Source organism: Ornithodoros turicata, chromosome 3 (genome assembly GCF_037126465.1).
Source record: "Ornithodoros turicata isolate Travis chromosome 3, ASM3712646v1, whole genome shotgun sequence".
NCBI classification, from domain to species: Eukaryota; Metazoa; Arthropoda; class Arachnida; order Ixodida; family Argasidae; genus Ornithodoros; species Ornithodoros turicata.
Genome location: NC_088203.1, coordinates 42,820,230 through 42,830,664, shown reverse-complemented (window position 1 = coordinate 42,830,664; position 10,435 = coordinate 42,820,230). Strand labels below are relative to the sequence as shown.

General features: G+C 47.0%; 1 protein-coding gene and 2 long non-coding RNA genes across 3 annotated transcripts; 1 reads left to right on the top strand and 2 right to left on the bottom strand.

The window, feature by feature from the left end:
* The first annotated feature begins 284 nt into the window (after positions 1-284).
* On the top strand, positions 285-2,971 carry LOC135386941 (uncharacterized). Its single transcript, XR_010420729.1, has 3 exons — positions 285-392; positions 791-1,023; positions 2,824-2,971. It is a non-coding gene; the product is annotated as an uncharacterized LOC135386941 (long non-coding RNA).
* A 2,288-nt stretch (positions 2,972-5,259) lies between these two features.
* Positions 5,260-6,138, bottom strand: LOC135386940 (uncharacterized). The gene is made up of 3 exons (XR_010420728.1): positions 5,952-6,138; positions 5,728-5,850; positions 5,260-5,343 (listed from the first exon to the last, which is right to left on the bottom strand). It is a non-coding gene; the product is annotated as an uncharacterized LOC135386940 (long non-coding RNA).
* A 1,008-nt stretch (positions 6,139-7,146) lies between these two features.
* LOC135389392 (52 kDa repressor of the inhibitor of the protein kinase-like) lies at positions 7,147-9,738 on the bottom strand. Its single transcript, XM_064619446.1, has one exon. It carries the CDS (start codon positions 9,736-9,738, stop codon positions 7,147-7,149), a length of 2,592 nt encoding a protein of 863 aa, XP_064475516.1.
* Positions 9,739-10,435: the final 697 nt, after the last annotated feature.

The following is a 10,435-nucleotide window of genomic DNA, read 5'->3' as shown; positions in this document are numbered from 1 at the left end:
TCTGTCCCTTTAAGTTTAGTCGGTGAGAAGCGCAGTGTATGTACAGGGCATGCTTCGACACTTGGCCTTCGGGAGAGGAAAATCAGTTGCGCTGCGCATGCGCTAGAAGTGATGTCACGTGTCTCTCTTTGCCGCCGCCGTGCCGTCTGCTCGCTTCGCCTGCGCATGCGCTAGCACACAGCGGTTTGTTTGCTTGAGGATGAGATTTGTGGTCTGTGGTAGCGGTGAAGCAACTTTGTATTGTAAAATTGTAAAATGGGCCGCTCTGTGCCCGCTGTGATGCAACAAGTGCCAGTCCACTTTTTCTCAGCTGCACCCTCTCAGTTCAGGCAGCAGCAGTACCAGGTGTATGTACATAACTTCCAAGACACACGAGTGCAATTCTGAAGCTGGTAAGTACGTCTCATGCTACACACCATTCGCGTTCAACGCTCTTGTTTTGCATGTGTTGTAGCAAATGATTCAGGGGCATAAACCGGTAGACTGGTGCGTAATGTACACCCATAGTGCCAAGTGGAACTAATGCTGGTGATGTGTTCGTAAAATCTGTGTAATCGGACTGTCTAATTGTCACCTGTTCCATCTTAACACCGAAGTCGGTATATGAGTAAGAAATATCGTGGTTTCGGCAATTATCAGTAATCTTCCGTTGTGCTTAATGATTCCTATTATTTTGTATTTGTGTTTTTACTCAGAATTATCATTCTGTTCTTAACTGGAGCAACAAAATTACCAAACACATGAGGATTGTGTTGAAACTGAGGACATTGCTTATTTTTACTGATTTCAGATTTTCAGCCATGGAGAGAAGAAATGCAGGATGCAGCCAAGAGTCATTTTACTAAAGGCACAGGGGTAAAACGATTGAAAGATGGAGGTTTAAAGTGTTATTATATTTGTAACTGATTGGATGCTTTTATAGAGAGGACACATCAAAGGAAAAGGTCCATCAAATCACAATGTTCCGTCAGGCGTGGGGACACCTGCCTTGCTGATATGTCTGCAATGTTCCAAACTGGCAAGGTCTCGTTTGTCTTCCAAGCTTCCTATTATGCATATGATTTTGGGGCTGTCCTACACCCCACTTACAAAAACAGAGGAAGATGTAATAGAGGCAGCCCGTGCAGGGGGGGGGGTATATGTTTATTCACACAAAAGGAGATGTCAGCCAGGCAAGTGCCAGCTTGCTACTCCTTAAAAAAAGAAAAAAAAACAGGTACGGGAGAAGCCGCAATGGCAACGATGTGCTGCGGGCGTACAGGCACTTGTAAAACACTATATTGTACTGGAATGTCCTTTTTTACCTACCAGAAACTATTTGTTTATGTTAGGGAAACTACGTGACGGCATTGCACTCAGCGTACTATGCAGCTCAGTATTCGGGGTGTGCTGGACGGCACGTTTCAAAGGATCCTATTCACCTCATTACAAGGCAGTACCTGTACATCACCATGAGGGACTATAATATATGTTACAGTGAGAGGAAACACGACGACAACCAAACCAGTGTTGCCTTGTTGGTCAGTTCTATCAGAGCCCAAACAAACAGTCCAGTGCTTTCCCTCACACACAAAGGCAAGAAGGATGATCCTACTGTCTTTCAACGAGGAAATACTGACTTGTTGCAAGATGAGGATTTCTTGCTAGTTCTCATGACAGGCATGCAAAAACAGCTGGTAAGGCATTTGGGCACCAACAAAAGTGTGATGAACACAGGAGGAGCAGGAAAGCTAGCTGGTGTTGACTTGATGTTAATGCCGAAGTGTACACTTTCTTTTTACCCGTCTCTCCTTCACTTCGTGTATTAAAGCTTCTTTGCTGGTTCGTGTGTTTGTGTTCGTCTCATCCCGTGTTCGTCCTGTGCTTTCCCTCAAACTCAAGGCAATGTTAATATCAAAAGAAAAGTGTGCATAGATTCTACACATGGCACCACAGATGGGTCATTCTATGTGATAGTTGTGTACTGCCACTTCATACATTTTGGGTAATGGTTCAGGTGAAACACTTTACAGCCATGCATGCTCTCCTGCATTGACTTTTCAACTGAAGACAATATGCCCCATTTTTAGCTTGGTGTGGGGTATATTACAGCAGGTAAATACATTTAAGTGTGGTGATATACATACACATAACACACATAATTGGCAATTTGTATATCCTATAAAGTGCTCTGACCTGAGAAATCTTGTAGAAAAAATTGTGTTAATATTCTGCCAATAAGAAGTGGAATAAACTTTCCACTCACTGCACTAGGCAGTTTGTTTTATTCCATGTGTTTATATCTCTCCAGTGCTCTCTTGCAATATAACGAGACAACTGCCCCTGACTGATGGTATTGTTTTCTTCAGCTGCAACAGATGCTTTTTACCATGAAAATACTAACATCAGTTGGCATTGCATAAAACCTTGGTGAGCTCAAAGCCGCTGTGTGTATTCTTGTGAATGATTTATCTAAAGAAATGTACACCCTTCCAACATCCATCAGCAAACTCTTCATGACTATATATAATGCATAATTATTTCATTAGATTAAAGGAAAAATATATTGGCATCACACCAGCTCAATTGCCGTCTTTCGTTATCATCAAAAATATGGTGGCCGGGGTACATGACTCTCATCAACATTTTGATAATGTAATTCGCATACAATGCTCAATCATTTTAAAATTCTTCATGCACATCATTATGCCTTGTATATTCAAGTTGGCTTCTACTTTGTCTCATGCTAGTGTTGGCTATCCGTGCGGTAGCCAGAAAATATTATGGGGGGTTCTATGGGGACCTCCCAGATGCACTAGTAAAGGTACGATCTTGGCTATGCAGTGCTAAACCTGCTGTGATACTGCGGAACAAAAATGCCAAACAACTCCGCTTTGTCTCAACAAAGATGCAAGGAGTTAAAACGGGTGCAGCTATGTGTTCGAACAGCTACTGGGAATTCAGAAGATCATACTATGTGCGTGAAAATAACTAGCACAATCACATATGTTTGTATGTTCATGTGTCTTGCCTCAGCAAATGAGTTCCAATGTATGCTTGATTGTATTTATTTAGCATTTGTTACAAGAGAGCAAAAGTCCTCAAGATATTGCAAATCTATATTGTAAATCTACTCAGTATTGGCAAGTTAGATCACACAACTTGGTTGATTCATTTTATCAAGCTTTGTTTCACACCTCAAGGAAACGTAGCTCTTCGGTAACCTCAGTGAGCCAAACACACAGTCCAGGTCCAGTTTTGGATAGCAATACATCGTTCCAAAATACCACAAATTCCAGCTGGACACTATATCAATGAGCCTGTTGCCTTGCACCTCATCGGAACGGCCCCCTGCTGGCTAGCAGGAAGATATCGAATAAGAAACAGGTGACTGGCTGTTCTGTCCACCTCTCAGTGTGTGTGGCCACTCCTGTGTGCTGCTAGGGTGTCACTCCCATGAAGAAATGCAACACCCCGATGCTCCATAAACTTTTGTCCCAATCTGTTCGAATATTGATGCACAGATGGTGTGAAGAATGCCATAGCAGCAGGGCAGTTTTCAGAAGCAGCTTTTCAACCAGATTCCAAGAGTGTGCCAAGCAGCAGGAAATACACCCAGCCAGATGATTTCTGTTGAATTAATGCTTAAGGACCTTCACATCTACATCATTTACTCATGAATGCAGCACTGTCATGTGACAACACATGACAGTCCATTAATGCTTTGAACATGAATTGAGCTTTTGGTTAGGCGTGAAACAATGAATCTTTCAACAGCTCATGACCCAGAGTTTGAGAAACACTGCTCTACGCATTCGTTCCAACAATAATCTGGCATCCTTCAAAAACACTATCAAACAGGACTTTTCTGCTGATATGTAGGGTGACATGCAATTACTTTTTGATTATGTGCATTTCTCTGCTGTGCAATATCTTTGCTATTTGTTTCTAATACTTGTCATGTGTTCTTGGTATTTCTGTTCCCCTCAAATTGTGTAGACATTTGCACTGACTGTGTCTTGGACTGTTCAACAGGGCTTGCCCACTATCAGTATCAGTGTATACTGTCATGGAATAACAATAAAAACCTAAAAACTGAAAAAAAAAAAAAAAAACATCTGAAGCACATCTGTCTGACTGATTCCTCTGAGAACCTCCTAACAAATGCTCGATGAATGATAGTTCATGTCACCACTCCTTGTGGACAGAAACAAGCTGTAACAGGCCGAGGAAGTTTAGATGATGTGGTGAACCTACGAGTTTGTTGTTGCCTTGAATGGGCAATCATCTCAGAGGTAAAACTTATTTATGTTGACTACTGCCTTCAAAGTCTAACTATAAATTCTTTGTTCTGAACTTGTCTTGGTACAGTGCTGGACAAAAGTTTACGGAACGTGCGAGCGGTGTATTTTCCCCTCCGTGCGACACCCTAGCGGCGAGCGGAAGCGGGCCAGTTCACTCGTTCAGAGGGATGGGCGAGTGCGCTGGTTGCGACACACTGCGGTAGTTTCGGAATCGCTTGAATGCGCCGGCGAAGTGTTTTGGATTGGTGTCACTACCGGCGCACTCCTTTCCTCCCTCTGAACGAATGAACGAGCCCGCTTCCGCCCGCCGCCAGGGTGTCGCACCGAGGAGAAAATACATCGCTCGCGCGTTCCGTAAACTTTTGTCCAGCACTGTACACCGGAGTTCACAAGCAAGAGCAGCCTTTTGGGAAGAAATAGGCAGCAAAATCTCAAATTGGAACACTGACCTTACCGAGCAGTGTTTGTTAGTTGTCGGGGTTGTACGATGTGCAGCTTGGTACAAATCTTTACGGACCACCATGGTGTCACATTTTTCCATTGGAGTGACACCCTAGCATCAAACAAGAGCGGACGCACATACTGAGAGATAGACCCGTTTCTTATTCGATCTCTTGCTGGTAGCTGGCAGGGGACCAAGGCGTAGTGCCGTGAACTTTTGTCTCGGGCTGTACACGCTGTTGTGTTGTACTCATACAAATTCTGAAATGCATGCCACTTCTTAGAGAATCTTTGGAAATTTGAAACCATTATGCCTTAATTGTCAGCTCTGATCATGAGCGAGATGGTAGGGGGCCCCTTAGGAATGTGTCGTTGTGTCCTAGAACCTTGCCAGTCTGGAACAATGCAGACGAATCATCAATGCAGGTTGCCCCATGCCTGACGGAACCTTATGATTTTATGGACCTTTTTCCTTTGACGTTCTTCTCTGTAAAAGCACCCAATCAGTTACAAATATAACAACACTTTAAACCTCCACCTTTCAATCTTTTTACCCCTGTGCCTTTAGTAAAATGTCTCTTGGCTGCATCCTGCATTTCTTCTCTCCATGCCTGAAAATCTGAAATCAGTAAAAATAAGCAATGTCCTCAGTTTCAACACTATCCTCATGTGTTTGGTAATTTTGTTGCTCCAGTTAAGAATACAGTATGATAATTCTCAGTAGAAACACAAATACAAAGTAATAGGAACCATTAAGCACAACGAAAGATTACTGATAACTGCCGAAACCACGATATTTCGTACTCATATACCGCGACCAGGTGACAATTAGACAGTCCGATTACACAGATTTCACGAACACGTCACCAGAATTAGTGCAACTTGGCACTATGGGTGTACATTACGCACCAGTCTGCCGGTTTATGCCACTGAATTACTTGCTACAACACATGCAAAATAAGAGCGCTGAACGCGAATGGTGTGTAGCATGAGACGTACTTACCAGCTTCAGAATTGCACTCGTGCGTCTTTCACTTGGAAGTTGTGTACCTACATTCACCTGGTGCTGTTGCTGCCTGGACTGAGAAGGTGCAGCTGAGAAAAAGTGGACTGGCACTTGCTGCATCTGTAGTAACAGAGCGGCCCATTTTACAATTTTGTACAGACGCCCTCACCTTTTGAACCGGGAGCATGAAACTCGCAGGCGTTGCTGAAACGTTCCCTCACCTGTTGAACATCGACGGACGAGCGGGACATCCAGCGAGGAACTTGAACGGAATATTTGGCAAAGTTGCTTCACCGCTACCACAAACCACAAACACAAATCTCATCCTCAAGCAAACAAACCGCTGTGTGCTAGCGCATGCGCACGCGAAGCGAGCAGACGGCACGGCGGCAGCAAAGAGAGACACGTGACATCCCTTCTAGCGCATGCGCAGCGCAACTGATTTTCCTCTCCCGAAGGCCAAGTTGCTTCGACACTTGTCGGATGTGTGCCCACACGGGCTGATGACATTGCAAACGCGGCGTCGTATCATTGCCTACGTATATCGTTCACATCCAGCTGGTGTCTCGATAGGCAGCCGAGTATTGCTTCCGGAACGTATGTGCCAGTTTCCCGCTCTAAGTGCATTATGTCAAAAAGAACCTATTTGATGTTCTCGACGGCGGCGACGTACCACAGGCAAATCGCTAGTAGTCTCGATTAGAGAAAGGTTCGGTTGCTTCATCGGCAATAACGGAAAATACTTTCCCGCCATTCTTAATCTCATTGGCGACTTTTTCTTAGATGGCATGCTTCAAAATGTCGATAATCTCATTCTGGGTGGTCTTCGACAGCATCATTGCATTTCGTGACACAGTTTCAAAGTGTTTCTGGAGAAGGGGGTTATACTGTCCAACAAGCTCCACCAGTGCCATAAAGTTCCCCTTGTTGGGCGAAGTATTTGTGGAATCGTCGCGGTACCGACGCAGCGGAATGCACTGTTTCCTGCAGAAGATGATGGTGTCAACGATGGGACGCAAGATGCGCAAGTTACGGTCATAAAGCTCTTGTGATTGCTTCAACAGCAGTGCGAGGAGAGTCTTGCTGGGATCCGTCATTGATGATATGAAGGCGGTGGCTTATATTAATGAATTCTGGTGTAGCGGACTGAGGGGCGGATCCAGACCCTCATTTTGGGGGGGGCGGACAACGTCTCAAGCGAATTTCTATATAGTGTTTTCAATCTTCAGATGCCTATGCCTTGTTGTGCGTGCGGTGGGGGTGGGGGACAAGAAGGGGCCCTTCTACTGTACCTGCCGCGGGGAACTGCGACAGTTTTTTCTTCGTTAAAGGTGATTTTTGTATAGCGTTACTGACATGCAGTGAACTCAAAACTGATGTTTATTGTGCATCAGAGAACTGGTATATAAATATCACTCAGATGACAAAATCTAGTCTCCGTTGTCCGCGAGCCTTACTTGCGAAACGATCGATGACCCTTTGCGTATCGATGGCAATGTCCCTATGGGTGTGCAGCAATGCCAACGCAGTCAAGCGCTCTTCAGCCATCTGTGTACTCATCCACGATTTTAACCGACGGAGAGTAGAGAAGGACCGTTCGGCACTGGCTACGCTAACAGGGAGAGTGGCCAGTACTTGTAGAAGCGTACGTATTAGAGGGAAGACCTCCCTGTCGCATTTGTCCAGAGCTTCAACAGCAGTACCCGGCACCTCAGTCTGGGTCTTCCACTTTTCGCGCCATAACCTCAGCTCGGCTTGAAGTAGAAGTGGTCCTATTGGCGCGCTATTCCCCATGAACGCAGAATACCGCTCCCCAATAGCAGAAACAGCTTCCTTGTCGACGTCGTCTGTGGCACAGGTGTGAGGGGGCACAAAAAGGAACAGCTCGTATGCTCTTTCCGCCTCGGTTGTAAACCTTGTCTCTAAATCTGACAGCACATTATCCATTAACGGAGTGTACAGTGACATCCTGTAGTAGCTCTCTGTATTGGCCGTAGCGACGTTGCACCTGTGAGTCTGTCTCTTAGCTATACGTGGGGACCGCAACTCTGTTCCCAGTTCTTCTCCCAGGGCACTGGCTTGCTTGTAGAGCTCCGAAAATGCCTCTTCACTTTTCTCTCTGCGGTCGCGGAGAACAGTCATGGTGTCTGCCAACGCGCTCCTAGCCGTGCGAACGTCAAGATATTCCTTCTGAAAGAGACGACTCAGTGGAACAGTGTGCGCGAGTATGTCCGCCAAGCAAACAATTGCTACTAGGAATTCGGAGTCACTGATGGCAGCACGGAGCGTCTTTGCTTTCGCTGCGCTTTGCATCTCTTTCCAGTCAGCAATGGTATCAAGAGCTTTCGACACACTGCCCACGGACTCTCGAAACTGTATAACGCTGTCGTGCCGTTCAACCCACCTCGTCTCACAAAGGCCTTTAAGTTGGCCTCCAAGGGTGCTCTTTAATACCACGTTTCGTTTCGATGACGCCGCAAAGAAGGAAATTACTTCTTTCATAATGCCAACAGCATTTCTGATCGCTTGGACTTTGCAGGACTTGGACAAAGACAGGTTGAGTGCGTGGTTGAAGCACGGGCAGTGCACCGCATTAGGCGCATGTTTCTTGATCTCAGACACAGCGCCACAGATCTCGGACACCATGACGCCGCAGCCGTCGGTAGCTATACCTACGCGCTTTTCTGGGTCGAGGCCTAAGGTCTTCAGTGTTGTTACAACCTGTTCCCCGAGTATCTTTCCTGTCAAGACGGGCTCTTCAATGTTGATACCGGTATCAGTATCGCTACTGACACGACGAAGATCGACGAACTGTACAAAGTCCTCTCGAACCACATTCTTGTGAACGTAGCGTAAAATGAGACTAAGCTGCGACATGTGAGCTAGGTCAGTGGTTTCGTCGAACATAACGCTGTACATGCCGGATTCGTGCACACGCCCAGTGACCGTGGCAAGGACTTCCTCTCCACAGCACTGGATGAGTTCATTCTGCGTCGTTTTGCTGATGTATGTGGCCCGGGACGACGTGCTGGCAAGGTGCTTTTGGAGTTCTGTGTCCCCACTGGCGACCCGGAACCGCAAAAGTTCTCGAAAGTTGCCCTCGTTTGACGTTAATGAAGTACCTTGCGAACAGTCTGCAAGCATCCCGTCGTCTCTGTGTCCGCGAAACGGTATTCCTTGGCGCCCTAGAAAGATTATAGAGTCTATGATAGGCAAGAGTCTTTTCCGGTTCTCATCCACTTGATGAAGTCGCTGACAAGATACTTGATTGGCGACGCACGTTTCAGGTGCATCGGCACAGGCAAGAAAGGCTTTTGCGGCTTGAACCGCCTCTTTGTGGTATCTAGTTGCTTCATGCAGAGGGAGGTCACCATCTTTGCCAAGTAGCCTCGCGAATGTTCGGAGAGGTTTTGTAACGAGCTTTTGAAGAGTAACATTCCTTTGGTACCCTCCTACGCTCCCCGTTGTGAAGAGTGCACAATACTTGCAATAGAGACCACTTTGGCACTTCGAGAGAACCAGCCAGTTAAATTTGCTCAAATGTGAGTGGCTTACATATCTCTTTTCTTCCTTGCCGCCTTTTTTGTGGACGGAGTATGGGAAACTGTAGTTTTCCGCTGGATGCCAATGAGATTCCAACAAGCGCCGCTTAGTGAAGTCGTCAACATGTTTCCCGACAAAGCTTCCAACGTCTAGTAAAAAGGCTGCAGCGGAGCCATCATTCCTTCCACTGTCACTCATGGTGTTCGATAGTTCGCATTCATGTTCAGCACTGTGACTGCGCTCATGTCGTGAACCGTTGCCGTCAGCCACAGCACTTGCTGGCATGGCACACGCTATCTGAGGATTGGCGTCCGCGTCGCTGTCATCCGTGGGCAACGTAGAGGAACCCGATTGTGATATTGCCGGCGCCGCGACCTCCTCGCTGTCTTGAATTGAAGTTTGCAAGGCATGCTTGGGAGCGCGACTAAAGAAACTGTCAATCTTTTGAAGACTCGCTCGCTTCATTTTACTTCAGACTCCGTTCTCACCGCTTAGACGCGGAATTGGCCACGTGCCGTGAGTCGCGCGCGAGAAAGAAGGAAAGCGCTGTCATGGAGACAGAATAAAGAGTGAAGGCGGCATCTTGGTGAAAGCAAGCGCGTGACCGTTGTTGGCATGGGTCGGACGGTGGGACAGGGGGGGCAGGTGCCCCCTCCCCAGGGGCGGATACAGACCCTCGGTTTGGGGGGGGGGGGCGGTTTCTTTGCCGGAGCGCGCAGTGGGGGAGGGGGAGAGGGAAATGCAATGCATAAACTGACGTTTTTTTTTGGGGGGGGCGATCGCCCAACCGCCCCCCCCCCCTTGGATCCGCCACTGAGCGGACTGTTGATGTGCGTTTCGAGGAAACCGCATGCGCTTGCCTTCGCAAGATTCTGAATTGCGGTTTTCACCACCAACGGCTGTTGGTACAGCTCGAAGCAGAGTTAACTGGAACGCCGCTTCGACCGGCGGAGCAAGAGGGGAGCCACCCTGGCGGCCTTTAGCAGAAATAAAGGGAGAGGGCGTTTCGACATTTCCATTCCAGTTGGAGGGGAGTTCGCTGTGGCCTGTGGTGTGCCGAAGAGTGCACAATCAAGCTGGCGTTATCAACGCTGCACCTGTTTGTGTTTTGGGCGATTGTGTCTGAGATAACGTGGAGAATCGATGTCATGGCACGCGCCTG